The sequence below is a fragment of the Corvus kubaryi genome, unplaced genomic scaffold, assembly GCF_017639235.1.
Source record: "Corvus kubaryi isolate FWS band 111438036 unplaced genomic scaffold, C.kubaryi_AGA036_p1.0 37249, whole genome shotgun sequence".
NCBI classification, from domain to species: Eukaryota; Metazoa; Chordata; class Aves; order Passeriformes; family Corvidae; genus Corvus; species Corvus kubaryi.
In genome coordinates this window covers 113892-131052 of record NW_024581072.1, presented here as the reverse complement: position 1 = coordinate 131052, position 17161 = coordinate 113892, and the positions used below count along the sequence as shown (strand labels likewise).

The 17161-nt window shown below is 37.3% G+C and overlaps 1 protein-coding gene across 1 annotated transcript; it reads left to right on the top strand.

Annotated features, from left to right (window-relative positions):
• Positions 1 to 246: 246 nt before the first annotated feature.
• DIRAS2 (DIRAS family GTPase 2) lies at positions 247 to 17078 on the top strand. The gene is made up of 2 exons (XM_042023387.1): positions 247 to 698; positions 12996 to 17078. The coding sequence occupies exon 2, from the start codon at positions 13035 to 13037 to the stop codon at positions 13632 to 13634; it is 600 nt and encodes a 199-aa protein (XP_041879321.1). The 5' UTR covers positions 247 to 698; positions 12996 to 13034; the 3' UTR covers positions 13635 to 17078.
• The last annotated feature ends 83 nt before the right edge of the window (positions 17079 to 17161 follow it).

Genomic DNA, 17161 nt, shown 5'->3' with positions numbered 1-17161 from the left:
GTGAATAAATATGAGACCTAAGGAATTAAATTCCCAACTAATAAAAATCAGCACAGCTCCATTGATCTGAATAGGGCTGTGCTGGTTTTTGCCCTGGGGATTAGCCTCACCAAAGGCTTTGTAAGCTTTTTTAAGTTAAAGAGACAGGCCTGTTCTCTGTTTCAGTGCTGAAAGAAAGGGAGAATTGTGAGCACAGTTTAATGTTATCTACAGCTTTAAATGATAAACTATAGGATGTTTGGAGGCTTTAGAGACTAATTGTAAAAATCTACTACATTGGTTGAGAAAACCAGAAAATTACAGCTTATATGTATATATACCTATACATATATGTATTCCACAACTATTCAGTAGGTGGCAGTTAAAAGCTTAGATGAGCTTTGCAGTCGCCATTTAGGCAGTAGCACTAGCAGAGGCTGGAGTCAGTCTGTCCGTAAAAGCAGAAAGAGAGAGGCTGCGATCCAGCCAACAAGAGCATTATCCGCGACCCAGGTACTGGGAGCAGGCGGGAGGGGAGCGGAGCCGCGGGAGCAGAGGACGGGCAGCAGCCAACACCGGGCGCAAAGGGAGGCTGCAGCCCCCTTGATTAAGACAGGGGCTCCTTTCTGGTGGAGGGAGCCCAGGACAGAGCGGGAGAAGAGCTGGTGCAATGACAGGCAGAAACTGAAGAGCATTTGAAGCTTTCTGTTCCTACACAGGTAAATTCTTTTCCACTGTTTTTCTATACTATCTTGTACAATAGGCATAGCTTTGCACTGAGATTAGAGGTCTTCATTTTCTTCAACCAAAATCCACAGTGCTCACTCGGGCAAAATTTTCTCTGAAGTCGATAGAGTTTTGCATGAGTTACAACTGCAAGATTTACTCTAAGCTAATAGCTTAGGCAGAGAACATGGCATGCTGTAAACTGAGGCTGGCAAGGAAGTCAGACGCTGGTCATAGGCAAACTGGCCAGTTAACAGTATCATTTTTCTGTGTGCTGGGATGCTAGTAATGACCTTTTTTCCAAGCTTTCTTTCATTAAAACTCAATGTGCTGAATTTTGCCCTAGTTTATAGTGCTGCCACTGCAGTGGCTTAAGGAGAGATTAATATTTTTGGTTTTTTAAATGAAAGCTACATTTTAACTTAACTGATAGAAGAATGCAAAAATGTGGAGTCTGAATAAAATAACAAAAGGTGTTTCTTTCTCTGAGACAGATACAACTTTGCAGCATCCCACTGACAGGCAGGAATTTTTTTTTCAGTAGATTGTCCGTCTCCCAACTGAATGAAAGAAAATAAATCATGAAAGACCATCTCAAGTGCCTGAGAGCTGCTGAATTCAGATTTGATAACACCTTCTGTCTTTTTATCTTCCCCATAAAATGTGGGATGCTGTTTGCTGCACCAGTCAGCCACAGAAGGGTGAGCACAGAATGGAGCTACAAATTTGGATGTATTTTAATTTTAAAGAATTTTCTGAATGTCCTGTTTTCATGAGTACCTAGTAGGTGAACACATATATGCCTGTTTATAGATGCACACACATACAGCTATGTAAGCTGTGTACAGCTATGTACACCCACATACATTTAGAGGTAAACAAAGCTGATGAAACTGATTGCTGTTGTACCTTTGCCAAGCTTTATAGTTTACCCTTATCTAGAATGTTTGCAGGTCTCAGCATTTTTAATTCTGGATAAAAAAGACTATTTTGTCTTGCCCCCCTCCCTTTTTTACTTTTCTGGCTAATGGACTTCAGTTATGCTCAGGAGCTGCTCTCTGGGGTCCATCTGTCCTTACTAAATGCAGTAGATCCCAATTAATGCAGAATGGGTTTTGTGCCATTGTTCTGGAGCTATGAAATATGGTCTTCCCCCAAGCTTCGTGCTCTCTCACACACCACACACTACATTTCTGCAGCTCTTGGATGAAGAACCATACAAACATGGAGCAAGTTATAGTACACAGCTGCAAATCAATGGTCCCATGGATCTGGAGGCATGAGCGTGATGTACAGCTATTTCTCTCTGGTAAGAGAGAAGAATTGGTATAAATGGGCTGTGAATACACTCAGACTGGAAGATTTCAAACCATTAGAGCACCAAGGTCCTTAAATTACATTCTGATTGAAGTAATATATAGAAAACATCTTAAATGCTTTTTAGTTGTAGCTTGATAGAAGGGATTATGTGGAATGGTTGCCTGCAAGGGCAAGGCATTGGATTTGATAATCCAGAAAGTGTCTTTCAGTACTAAATACCATTTTTACTTTTCTCTGGAAGTTGTCTGCACTAGAGAGTCCCTTTGCAAGTGAGTCAAGATGTTTGGAAATACAGTTTTCCACATAACTCACATAGTCAGATGAAAGCATATATCTGCACTGTGCTGCACTAGTGTTTACACCAGCAGACTCACCAGCCCTGATGAACCTCAGGCTGAATAATACCCCTTTTTCACAGTGCAGAGCAGAGCTCCTTGGAAGTTGATTGGAGTTCAGAGGCTCCTTCTGGCCAAGTGGTCATGCTTATATTACACTAGCACTGCAGTCTCTGTAGTACCAATAAAAATAGCAGACTATATATAAACTGATACTGCTGTTCCTGAAGTCAGTACCAGCACTGTTTCTAGTTTCCTTTGAGGATCACCTGATAACTTTCTTTTCTGGCTTTCTCTTATGTTAGCCAACACAGCTGCCCATGTAGAGCATCATGTGTGAAAAATCAGACTTAGACTTTCATTATGACAGAGTATGTGCTATGGCTCCCAATATTAATTTTTAAAAATAAATGTGCAATAAACAATACTCTGGTTCAAAGATGCTCCTGTGGAAAGACTGCATTCAATTCCATAATCCCTTTTTCTCTCATTCCTTATGTTTATAAACTTAACCTTTTCTTCTTTTTTTAATGGTTTTGATTTATACACTGCATTGGATTGTATCCAATTCACAGTGTTCCTCAGTAACTCTTCTGTAATATGTAATAAGCTGCATTTAAATGTTCCATCTCACACATTTTGAGTGAGTATCAGGACATTTGTACACGTAAGCTGAAACAGTATTCATTGTGGGACATTTGGTTTGGTATCTAGACTGATTCCAAATGTTTGTGAATTACCCCTTAATATTTTTTATTACTAAGACTAATTGAGCAATAATCAATATTAAGTAGAGGACAAAAAATGACAATTTTGTAAAACACGGATATTAGCAATATTAATTTCCCTTTAAGATGAGAAATTTCCAAAAATATACCATGAAAAAATATTTCTGGAGATTTTCTTTTCCATTTGGTATTTTTACTTTACATACGAATATTTCCAAGTATCAGCAAACAGATACTTGCACTGCATTCTTATTGTGACATTAAAATTAAACGTGCATTAAATTATCTCACTCTACTGCTGGAAGAGAAGTGGAAAAGACTCCCTGAGTGTCAATGCAGCTGTATATATTACTTGAAACAGAGTGCTCTAACTTGCCTTTTTGAGAAAACAAATATTCATTATTTTTCAACCGGAAAATATTGATAACAGAATAATTTTTGAGATGGGTATCAAAGAAAGACAAGAGCAAAATGTGAAAAAATGTGTGTCAAGTCTGTGATAAATGCACTTTTGACTCACACTGAGTTCATGAGCACCTCCTCTTGAGAAAATAACTTTAAGCTGAAAGTTAAGCTTCTCTATCTAAATTTGTTTAGATTAAAATTAGTCTCTCTGGCTATGCAGGTCTGCAAAATGCTATGGCAGGAAAATCCAGTCAGCATCAGCCTGACTGCAGGTAATGAAATTGGTTTCAGTTGCATCTGAAAAGATGTCTTAAAAGTGAAGTTATGTCAGCCTTTTAATGTCCTCATTCAAAATATGTACATATTAAAGAAAGGGTATGAAAAGGGCAAATCCATTCCTGGGCTGCAGCTGTTTCCTTCCCAAAATGCCCAGTAGCTCTTACTTAAAATTAATCTGAAGCTAAGAAAAGAACATTTGCCCTTTTTTATTTTTTCTTGTTTATTTTATATTCTTCCCTGAAAATTTAAGCTGACAACTTTTATCTCTTCTGAAAGATTTAATTATTTGAATCATCAAATACTAGCTACTATCAATAGCTATAAAATATTGTGGTTAACCCAAATAAATAACATTACCACTTTCCCCATCTGTACACACAAATCTTACAATGCTATCATGTGTTAATCGGTATTTTTTATTCTTCAGGATATAATTTTTATAATTTTGTTTAATGCTACAAGGAAAAGAAACATGAGTCCAGAAAAAACTACTCTTAAGGCTAAACCTACCTGTCTTCAGAACTGAAAGTATTGGAAGTTGGGGTGATGAACATTTATAAACTATCAGAAAGCTGCTATTATTATATTGTACCCCACACTTAAAATTTAATTACTGTTTTTCAAAGCACTCTGATTTGCAGAAAAATTTCAGTGGAAGAACAGGCTTTTTACTAGTGTCTGGAAGCATATCAATGATGGTATTACATTTTTTCATTTAATTGTCAGGGATCATTTTGGGTCCTGAAACCCACTGCATTAACCTATTCCTAACTTATTGCCAACAAACCAGTGGCAAAATGTTCTGTTTAAGCCACTATTATTTGGGCTGTATAAGACCATCAGAAATATTTCAGTGGTCAGGATAGCAATCTAGCTGTCCTTCCCAGCCAAGCAAGGAAAATTAATTACAGGTGTTATAGCACAGGAAGTCACAAGCACTTAACCTTTAATAATTTTGCTTCTACAGAAGATTTACATACGTAGTCTCAAATTAACGCTATGGAATAGAGAACGACAGTGAAAGGCAAAATGACCACCTGTCTTCAGAGTTTCCTCTGCTGAGTGGAAAACAGTCTTCCATGAATTCACTATTCTTCTGTGTAAATAGATATATTTACATGGAAATAGCTTGTTGCCTATGCTGGGAATTTTATCATGACTCTCACAATATATAGAATCATTTACAACCTCTAAAGTAAAATGATTTCTTGGGAAATGTTCTTTCTTGTTTTTGTTTTTGTTTTTGTTTTGGTTTGGTTTGGTTTTGTTTTTGTTTTTTGTTTTCGTTTTTTAGTGCTTTGTACTTTTCCATTCAGGAAAACTTAAAAATAATACCATTATCCATAACTCAGAACCCATTTTTTCCAGTGTACATCTGGAGAAGCAGAAGTTCACTGCAACATGTAAAGTCATTGCTCAATACCAAAAATGATTCTACTATTAGAAACCAGAGGGGCTGAAAATTCATGCTGAGTCTCTGATCCTGCATTTGTATGAGTGGCAAATTCCAGTTTATAATCATACTGCTCTGTCCAATGGCATTATGTCCTACTTGTTGATAGACAAACATACAATGTTGTAAGTTGATCTTTCCATCTTTACTCAGTTAAACTAAATCTACTGAAAATTGAGGAAAAACTACAGTATTTGGTTAGTTAAGTTGGGAAGAAAACTTAAAAAAATCAGTTTCAAAGAGAGCTGAATACAATGCTGTTATTTTGACATTTTTATTTCTATGTGTGCATTAATGAATACCTAACTACACATACGGAAAGGTTTCTGAGTAGTTTCTCTCTCAGTTTTGACGATAAGCACTTAAAGATTAAGACACTGGTTTACCAAAACGCTCAAATAGATGAATCAATGAAGTATCTAAAACGCTTAAAACAAAGCCTGAATTTAGACAGGAACTGTCATTAAATTCTCTTTAGTTTTAAGATTAACCAATCCACTAAATAGAAAGTGACAACCAATTGGACACCTGTCCACCCTGGATAAGCTTAGCATAGTATTTCTTTTTCTGCATGAAAGTAAGGGTTTTTTCATGTGGTAAGTGTATTCACGTGTCCATCCTGGATAAATTTAGCATAATATTTCTGATGCTAAACGAAAGTAAGGTGGGGTTTTTCTACATGGTAAGTGTTTTCAATGAAGCTGAATCTTGTTTTACAGTAATGGTTCATTAGTACATATCTGTTACTAAAGGGTTAGTTCTGAAAGCTCTCAGGAAACAACAGAGCAAACAATTTCAGTGTATGCCAATGTATAAAGCTCTTTGTTGGATCAGGTCCAGCACCTTCTGCATTTTCTGCACATGAACCCTCGGCAGGGAAGGGAATCAATAGATCCTTCTGTGTCATTCATTCTTCTGCCATCAGTACTGCCTTCTTCAACAAGCAATGCCTCTTTAGTTAAGCGTAGTTCCAAAAACCCTTTGCTGTCTGTTGTTCCTACAGGAAGCATGCCTACTTATCTCCCCTTTCTTTTTCCAGTTCTTTCCTGCCTAGCAAAACTATTTCTGCCACAACATCTGCTGGCCGTATGTTAGCCAAAGAACTAGTAAAGATTTTCTTACAGTGACAACTATGCATGTGGGACTTTTTTTTCTTTTACCAAGGGTTCCATGGGGTTTCAAACAATTTTGAAAAGGCATTGTTTTGGGAATGAGATTTCAACATAAGTCATATTGTTGACGACAATATGACAGTTTGCTAAAGCAGAACACAGCACCTGTGATGGCCGGACAGCATAGAGGGTGGATTCTCTCTCCTTTACATACAAATGTTCTTTGGACAATAGTCTCTTTCTGTAAATACAGAAAAAAACTACAACGAATTGATCTAAAAGCCTCCTGTCCTTTCTATTTCCCTTCTATTTTAGGCCAGGAGCATGAAGGAAACCAATAAAACCTCTTAGGGAACCTCTCTGAATGATTTTGTAAAGTTAATTTCATTTTAAAGATTCTAAATTATTAATTTTCCATGCCAATTCAAACATTTTCAACATTGTAGGGAACCTAGCTCTAAAATGAAATCTGTTTCAGTTTAAAAAAATTGAACTTGTAGTTTGAATTTTTGGTTTCTATGAGTATATTGAATAAGAAAAATGTCCGATGTTGTCCCTTTCAGATAATCAAGCAAATTTTGCAAAAAGGACAATGTGTCAGAGAAAAGCAGCAGGTTTTTGACACAATATTTTTTTTTCTGCAGAAGATGCCATTCCCTAATGAAATCTCTCCGGTCATCTTTCTATAACTGGAGAGAAAAGCTATAAATGCTTTTCTTTCCAACTATAGTTGAGAACAACACAAATGAAAACTGCTACTGCATCTATGCAGTGAAAAAAAAAATCATGATTTACACTAGCTGATCATCAAGAAGCAGACTTTCAAAGAACATTTTGTTCCACATGAGAATAAAAACCTTCTTTCCATATGGTCTAGAACCTCATGTTGTAAGAAAAAGCTGTCTTGCCAGTTATCATTTGGTCTTCCACTGTGTCCAACTTTCCACTGACTTGAAAAGACCAAAGAATACAAGCAAAGAAATGGAATGAGAAAGCAAGTCTTACATTAAAAGATGAAGGCACTGGAAGCAGAAGAGTCCCCATTCTTAAAGTGCATTAGTAGGTATGGTGAAAATACTCCCTGAGAAATGTCTGTTTATCAGCAAATTGAGAAAAAGTTACTTGCAGATCTCTCTTGATTTCTTTTATATAAATAATGTGACATTTTTGGCCTTTGATATTGGGAAATGGACATTAATCTGACAGCCATGTTGAAATCCATCTCATCTATAGCTACATTCTTCACCTTGTACCCTGTATCTTTGTATAGTGGTGTCACCACTGGATAGCCTCATGGACTGTTAATTTAAATTGAGGCAAGATTTTGAACTACGTGCATTGCTTGTACTTTATTGGTTTTTCACAATAACAATGACAATATCAACAGAGACATTGCCTTAGAGTTAAAAAAAAAAACAAACCCATGAGTGACATGAGATGGTTTTACCTGAGGAAAAAGAGCTTTCAGGAAATTAATATACAGCATCTGAAAATTGTTGAATTTCATATCAGAATGACATCTCAGTAGGACATCATAAGACCTCAAGAAACTGGATCAGTTAAGGTGCAGTCAAAGCCTCTGACTCCAGAAAACAAAGGTAACATCATACTGTTTTGTAAAATGAATGCTACACTAAAAGACACAATCTAGTAAAATATATCAACTAAACTTACAACTTGTGACATTTCATGGTAGTCTAACAATATAAAAATGGTGAAAACTGCTGCAACAAAACCCAAGACTGGAAACATTGGAGATAGGGTTTTTTTTTCTGTGCCCATTTTCAAGCATAAATTGGAAGAGCTCACCAGCTGTGAGATTCTAATCTCATGTTACTCTGTGGGTAGATATTCAAGTAGATTAGTTTTCAGAAGGTATTTTTCAGCCTTCGTATACCTTTTGCCTATGCTATCTATAGCTTAAATACAAACATGACAGGCAAGTCATAAATACAATTGATAGAAAAGTTAGACTATAAAAAATCCCAGTTAAAGATAAAAGAGAAGTGTGGAGATCCAGTGGCTAAGTACAGGATCAGTGACACTGATTTAGTAAATTCTAATATACCCAGATGTAATTAATTAGTCAGCCAAAGAACATTAAGAGTTTAAACTATGAAGAGCATAATCTGTAACGAGGCACCTTACTTAAACATTTAAAATGCATTTTTTTTCCCACTACATAATAAAATAAGTGATTTTATGTCACAATTACTCAGACCTTGAACCTTATCCTTCTGTCAGAAAAACCCTTCAATTCTTTCACCTGGCATGTCAGAAATAACTAGGGAAAGCATGAAGACTAACATAAAAGTCTGCAGCTGAGTTTGAACTGGAGGCAGTGGTTTGCCCCACTGAATAGCCCATCAAGCTCACCTGCAGCAGCTGAACTAGAGCAACTCCAGCCTTGTGCTATCAGAGCATCTGCAGAAAACAGAGATAAGTCAGCAGAGGTACAGACTCACTGGTCTGCTGAACTGTGCAATCTGACAATTCAAAATGAAGGGTATGTTATGAAAAGTGATTTGGCTTTTCAAGTAGGGATAGTGTTGATAAACTGACACTTTAGAGGATGATAGATACTTTCACAGAAGTAGTTTGTGAAAGCAAAGGCAGCAAATGAACCTTCGTTACAGAATAAGTCCATTCTAACATGTAAAAAGCAGCTATTTTTTCTGTGCGAATTATGAAACAGACTGGTTTTCTGAATCAGAAATGATCTTGTACATCTAAAAAGTCAGACTTCTTTCAAGTTAATTTTTCCATACCCTTACTGGCCAGAATGCCATAAGCTGATGAAATAATGCCATACTTTATTTTGTTCTCCTGTATGTCTCAGTTAACACATTTTAAGACAAAGAAACATTAGTAAGCATTAACAAATGAACACTCATGTTCAAGTGCACCACATTCATACAGAATGATTGTCACTGTACAAGATTCTCTGGCCAGATCCACACAGAGAACACAAAAAAAAAAGATAAAAAACATTCGGGCAATTTTTTACCCAGTGTGATCATAAAGACTTGAATGAGTTGTGTTCTTTCTTTTAGTTCCGAAGCAGGATGAATTCAGAAAAATCTGTAATTTTTATTTTGGCAAAACTGAGGATCTTTAGGACTGACAGACCAAACAGTTACTAAGGTTGCTGCTCCTCTGCAGTCACCCAGGCTGGGAAGAAACAGCTCTGTGGAGATGGTCCGGGGGCTGTACTGGGCAGTGACCTGGTCATGGCCAGCAGTGCCCTGGTGGCAGCAAAGCCGCCCCGTGCCCTGGTCTGTACGAACAGGAGCATGGCCAGCATGGCCAGCCGGCTGAGGGAGGTGATAATCCCCCTCTGCTCAGCACTCACGGGACATCAGCAATGTAGTTCGTCCGGTTTGGGCACCCCCAGTAGGGGAAACACATGGATGAACTGGAGCAAGTGCTGATGAGGGCTCCGAGGTGTCCAGAGCTGCGGCGCTGTCCTGCTCTGCAGGCTGAGGGACCAGCGCCAGTTCAGCCTGGGGAATGCACAGTTCAAGGGACAGCAAAGTGTATCCCTCAACACCTACAGTAAAAAAGCCATCAAAAAGGTGGAGTCACACGTTTCACAACAATGGATGCTGGCAGGAGAGACAACAGGTATGAGTTGAGAGAGTAATTTAGATAAGATATAAAGGGAAAAAAAAAATCATCCTGATGATAATTTTGCATTGGAGCATGTTTCCCAGAGAGACAATGTGAAAGATTGGAGATTTTCATATCTGTACATGACAGAACAACCTTCTCTGTTCTCATGGCTGACCCAGCTGTGATAAGCAGTCTGGACCAGAAACCTACTCAGGTCCCTTCCAGCTGGAATTACCCTTTGATACTATGGTAATTTCTAAAGAATATCTGCAAAACCTTCCTACACAATAGGTCTGCTATTCTTACCACTGTGAAGTTTTCCTATTGTCTAATGTGAATCTCTTCTACAATGTATGCTCATGAACTCTTTTTTTTTTCCACTACACTCTCCATCTTTGCAACAATTTGCTATGTTTTGAAGACTGTTAGTATGCTGTTTCAAGATCCCTTAGAATTTTTCTGTATGCTTAGTAATTCAGGGCATTAAGTGCCCCATTTCAATTTCGTCGATCTTTTGGGCTACCATCTGTGTCAGTTTTCTTGAAGATTTCTGAGTATGTTTCAAGTATGCAGTGTAATAGAGCAGGAGTGCACTCAGCTAGCTTTTAAAATTTTATTTCTTTACTCCATATTTCGCCGATTTTCTTAGTAAAAAATGTACATAGTGCATTTTTTCCCCTAGTCCTGCAGTTCGTAGGCTATATATAATATGATTGTGCAGTGCTTAAGCTGCTTCTGAGGTGGAATTCACAGATTTTGCTCTCTTGCCTTTTTACTCACAAGAAATTATTAAACTACAATTCTTATGGTAGCTCATTCTGTGCAGTCATCCACTACTATAAGCTCTACGACTGTTCAGAATTTGCATGTCTGCAGCTCTTATATACAGGTTTATTCTGAATGGAACAGCATTATGCTGAAGGAAACTTCCTCTTCTTTCTCCTCATTTTTTTGCAGCTACTCTTTTTCCTTTCTTTCGTAACATCATGAGCTGCTCACTCATTTTCTCTGTTCCTCAGAGGGTTTTACCTCTTCTATAAACACACACATAAGTGTTTTTTCTGAGGCTACTTTTCCTTTCCAGTCCTTGAATTCTGCTGTCAGAAAAACAATTTTGCTTCATTGCCTCAGGATGAACACTCTTATTTATCAATCTTTCCTATATTTAAACAAGCCTCTCAGAGTGACAGTGAATGTAGCACAGGAGAGATGGAAGGGGTGAAGCTGCCTTCTGCCTGAAGCCAGGCTGGGTAAACAGAGCTGCGGCAGCCCTGCACTTTGCCTCAGGATCACCATCCCCAGTTGCACTGGTTATTCTGCCTATGGTATGGCAGATGAGGAAGTACAACCCTTTCACCCGACATATTATGTAAAGACAGATGTTTTCAGCTTACTCAGACATTAAAATGAGGACGCTGTAGGGTGCCCTGGACAAGAAGGATAACAACATCAGGATATGTCTGAATAACAAATTGTAGACATTAGTGCAGCATGCATTGCCTTAGCTTAAGCCTAACTGGCACAAAGAGCAACAGCATCAAAATGCAGAAAAAGAAAATTTGGCATGAGCTTGCAACTGGGATGAGGGCATGGGCGGTTCCAGTAACAGCCATACCTCTATGGCATCAGTATTGTCCTGCTGCTGGACAGGTAAAAGGTAACTTAAAATCACTCCCTGCAATGCAGTCACTCCTTCTGCTGCATTGAAGAAATAACTTGAAGGCTTTCTTTCAAAAGGAAAGAAATTCTTTGGGTTGTTCTGGATTTACTGCTACTGCTACTGCAAAATTGAAACAGGCAAATTTAATCACTTGGTGCCATTAAGGCACTTGGGCAAAGTTCCCTATAAAACCTGCCCATTTCCTTCAGAACAAGCACAGATGCAGCAAATTTTGCAGTTTTTTCCATGTGTATCCCTTATATATCTAGATTTGGCCTGAAAAGTAACAATATCCTATGCTCTCTTCAATTTTTAGTGTTCAATTTTTTAGTGTTTATTTGCTTAAATCTCACTAAATATAAAAAGGCTTGTATGTGCTGTGTACCCATTGAGCTGCTACTGATGCAAGCACAAATTCATCTTCGCTTTTACTTCAATGAATTTTAAAACAGCTACAGCTTGCGAACATGTGAAAACTTTTACCATTTCCATTATTTAACAATTTCATCAATATTTGTGGTCCTACTATATAGTGGGTTTTGTCAAAGGGAACTGACTGCAGGAATCACAGAATTTTGTGAACTTTGACATATGCACTTGCCAACCTTGGCAACACAAGTCACTACAAATGTTATGAATACGTCTGCAGAACCTCTCTGCTAAGTACAGCCAGTCTCGTGTCAAATATCCTCTGCTGCAAGACAAATATTGGAATGAAAAGGCAGACTGAACGTGAACAATCTGAGTTTATCAAAATGTACTCTTTGACCCGAAATGCCAGTGGCAAAACAGACTGAAATGGGACACACATTCCCATGGAGTTAAAAACAAAGCTCAGTAGGTGCTGTTGCTGAATAGTCTACAAATATATCTTAGTTGCCACTCAGAACTGTAGTCCAGTTGTAGTGGAGATAAATTCCTTAACTACTGAAGAACTGGAATATTCAGAGTAATTGACTAACATACACCTGTACAGTGATCTGTTTCAACTATTATTTTAGACCTATTTTAGATACAGAAGAGTAATTCCCTTTCTACAGTTTGTTCGGGCCTTGGCCTTGTTGAAATTTCCAGATGCAACACTTTAGTTCTGTGAATTTTAGTCCAGTAGGAAGAATACTGAAACACATGAGGTATTTTAAAATCAGCCATGAAGTGATGAAGATGGTCTTTTGTTACCAGTCCAGACTGGATTGCGAACCCTAAATTTACTACTGAAATAAATCATTCTGTAACCCCCTGCAAGACTTCTTAAACTACTACAACTAGTATGCCATCATTTACATCATGTTTATTTCTCTTATTGGGAAAGATACCACAGCATGCACTCTACACATGTACCTGTACTAATGTCTGTCTTCTTGTTCTTGTTGTTTTCTCTCCTAGGTTTTCTGCCCTAGCTGAGCAAGTGGCACACGGAGAAGCATGCCTGAGCAAAGCAATGATTATAGGGTAGTTGTGTTTGGAGCTGGAGGAGTGGGCAAAAGTTCTTTGGTCTTGAGATTTGTGAAGGGCACTTTCAGAGAGAGCTACATCCCTACCATTGAAGACACCTATCGGCAGGTGATCAGCTGTGATAAGAGCATATGCACTTTGCAGATAACTGACACTACAGGGAGCCATCAATTCCCAGCCATGCAACGTCTCTCTATTTCTAAAGGACATGGTTTTATTTTGGTTTACTCTATCACCAGCCGACAGTCCTTGGAGGAGCTCAAGCCAATCTACGAACAAATATGTCAGATTAAAGGAGACATAGAAAGCATTCCAATAATGTTGGTGGGGAACAAAAATGATGAGAACCAAAATCGAGAGGTAGAAAGCAGTGACGGAGAAGCCATGGCTAAGAAGTGGAAATGTGCCTTCATGGAGACCTCTGCCAAGACGAACCACAATGTGAAAGAGTTATTCCAAGAATTGCTAAACTTGGAGAAACGCAGGACTGTGAGTTTGCAAATTGATGGCAAAAAAAGCAAGCAACAGAAAAGGAAGGAGAAGCTGAAAGGCAAATGTGTGGTGATGTGAAATTGCACTGTCAGAAGTCAGCTATGAAGTGTCATCTGAAAATACGCATGTAAAACCCATACACAGAAAACAACCACGCAAGATCCTATTTATCAGTATCTGTTTTAAAAGAAACAATTGGAAATTTAAAAAACGAGGTACTGTGATTGCTATAAAACCCCTGAAAAATAAAAATATGAGTACTCTCGCAATCAATTAAAGTAAACCAGGAAGAAAACAAAAGATTTCCCAGAATACCTTATTTTGTAATTTACAAAAATAAAGAATTTTCATCATTCACATAATATGAAAAACTTGGAAAATCAATTTAGTATTATCTCCATTTGCATATAATTGCAAGAGAAAGCTATGTATAATATCAGAAGAAAAACAAAGACATAGTTGTGAAGAAACCTAGAACATACAAATGCATGCTGGATGGTGTTAATCATTTCCTTCAAGAATGCTGTGGATAAACAATTCTGTGCCATTTTCATTATTGACTGGTTGGAGAGTGTGCATAAGATAGTCTTGGACCAGCTGAATAATAGAACTATTGCACAGTAAAAGGAAGCGTGGGGATATCAGTCAAAAGGAATAGATATTACCTCTACCCCACCAGCATGATACTTCTTTCTAGTGTGATGCAGTGTTTTAACTGAAGGTTGTGCAAAAGCCAGTCCCTGTAAGAGAGCTGGAGATCATGTTTTCTGGACTCATTGCTTCAAGAATGACCTGAGTTTCTGGCTCAAATATATTTCAGAACAGACATTTCTTTGAGGAGAATGCCAGATAGAATGGGTTACATATAAAACCAGAAAGCTTCCCCAGGGAGAACTGACTGCGGAGTCCCCTACAAAAGCCTCTGTGGGAGAGACTCAGCTGTAATGCTGCTGCTGGTTAAATGAACACATGGTGTGGTTAGTGTATGAATGTAATGTCTTTTGAACTGGTGGTACCCTTGGAGAGGGGTTGGCGTAGTATACAAAGTTTTTATTCAAATTATCAGATTAGTTCAGTGATACTTCTTTACATTACTGTATTCCAATTAGAAGGGTTTATGTTCCTGCACTATGAGATCTATTGCCTTTATATTGTCTGAAGTATTTTATATTTGCCATTTAAACTCATGATTTGAACTGCTGTGACTATTTATAGAACCAAATATATATCTGAAGTTAGTGCCCACAAGAGTCTCTAAAAGGAGGTTTTCTGGGATAAGCACTTTAGGATCTGGCATATTAAGAGTTGCAGTCAGGACTGTGTTATAATGCAATACAAAGTTCAGAATAGAAAACACATTACTTAAAACATCCTGTCAGGGGAAACTGCTCTTCTCAAAACCTTTGAAAGTGGAAAAGAGTAAAAAATGTGAGCTGTCCTGGATGTCCCTACAAAGCTTTTTTAAAAACGAATATGAATGACTGAAGTATGTATCCTAGTGATAACAAAGGCCATCTAAGATAAAATGAGCACATAAAATTTTTAAAGAATACATTAAAATTGTGTAAGTCACAATTTGTACCTTAGGAACTGCTTTGAACGAACAAAAAGAGCCTACCATATTTTTAGTAAATGTTTATGTCAAGAAACATGGGAAAATGAAGTTGAGCACTAATATTATTAGCCTGCATGCTAGTGCATTATAAATATCTTCTAGGGAATGCTCAAATGCAGTTTTTGCATTAAAAATTGCTACCTTGTTCCTTTCAGAGTTATTGCTTTCTTACCTTCCAGTTTTGTAAGAAATGTGCAGACGTTTCAGAGGTAGAGTAAGAGTATACATACGAATTGCTACTAGCGCTGTCTAGAAAGGAGCACAACTTCTATCATTCAGTCAGAAGAAATTCTGGCACCAGTAGAATCAAGTGTGAAACTCCTACTGATTTCAAAGAGACAATTTTTTTTGTGTTTACTTCATTGCATTAGAAGAGAAGACTGGAAAGAGCATGCAAAAAGCTAATGCTCTTCATTAACAGTAAATTCCAGGCTCTTACACAATACTCTTTCTCCATAAATCTCAAAGCACTTTGCAAAAATGACAACATCATTATCTTAACTTCTCAGGTGGTGAAAGTGAGGCACAGAGAGGAAACAACTGCACGTAGATTGTCCAGCAAGATAGTGGCAGACCCAGGAACAAAAGCAGATCTCCTCTGTCACAGTCCAGTGCTCACTCTGTGTTTTGTCAGATTGTCTCTTCACATTCTTAAGTAGTTCCTGAAACACTTAAAGAAGCCTGGTTTGACTTCTACAGCCAAGTGCATCTTTCTTGACAGTCTGTCAATATATCAAAAGGTATTTCCAGATCAGGGATGCAAAACACTTAAAAGCACTATGTTTAGTAAGACTTTTATAAATGTTTGTACATCGACTCTGTAAAAAAAATGGCTGATGATACTCAAAGTCACAGCATTGGATTCCATGGATGAAGCCAGAAAATCAGAAGAATGATCAACCTTAAGGCATAATGAGTCACATATAGAGGTCAAAAGTAGAGAGGTTGCCCTCAGATGCTAACACACCGGTGCCAAAGGTCATCATGTGTGGCACATGCCTTAGCAGCCAGCATAGAATTATGATAGAATCTCAAAGAGAAAAAAAGATCTATATATACAACCTTTTAACATTATTGCTTTAACTGGAGGAATTATTTGCATCGTAAAATATCTTGCAGAAGTACAATATAGGGGATCTTAATTACTTAAAAAGTACCAACTGCAAAGATATTACAGGCTGAAATTTAGCCCTGGACATTTTTTTGAATGTGCCTCATAGCAAGATTAGAATAATTGTACAGCAAAGATGGAAATAAAAAAAGTAGCTGCCAATATTAGGCTTGAGGACCATTTCCTTTAGTTCCCAGTTGACTCGTCACCTGCCACATAATAAGCCATGAAGTATTTCATGGACTTGCATGTATCAAAGCAAGGCCAGAACAGAAGCAATATAATTCAAGGACCACAGACTCAAAAGAGAGCATATTTTATACCCTTGCCTTGCCATCTTAGTTTATACTATTAGATTTTATGTATCTTAACATATACGTGAGCTGGTTTAAAGCGTTTGTTTTGCTATTACATATAGAATTATTTTTTTTAATATAAAAAAAAAGGTGGCTAAAGAAAATATAAAGCTTTATTACATTTTGTGTTTTATTTGGAAATGTGGTATCACTATAATAACCTGTTTAAAATGTATATACAAAATACTTAAAACATGTAAGGTCTACAGTGAATTTTAGCATCCAGAAAATGCAATCTAGCCAAAATTAATCTTTAAAAAGCATGACTTTTATATGTAGATATGAAATATTAAGGTATATTGTTGCCATGAAAATGTGTTACAATTTCTTTAGCAAATATTTTGTTTTAAAACTGGATATGAAGTAATTTGTGTTTAGTAGTTTCCATGTTTGTGGTGATGTTCTAAAGATTCAAAATAAAGTTTTAAATCTTAACACAAGTTTGGAAAAAGTCTTGTTGTTGCCTGCATTTTGATTGTTTTATGTTATATATTTTTTTTAAATTGTAAAGGCAATTCTCTAA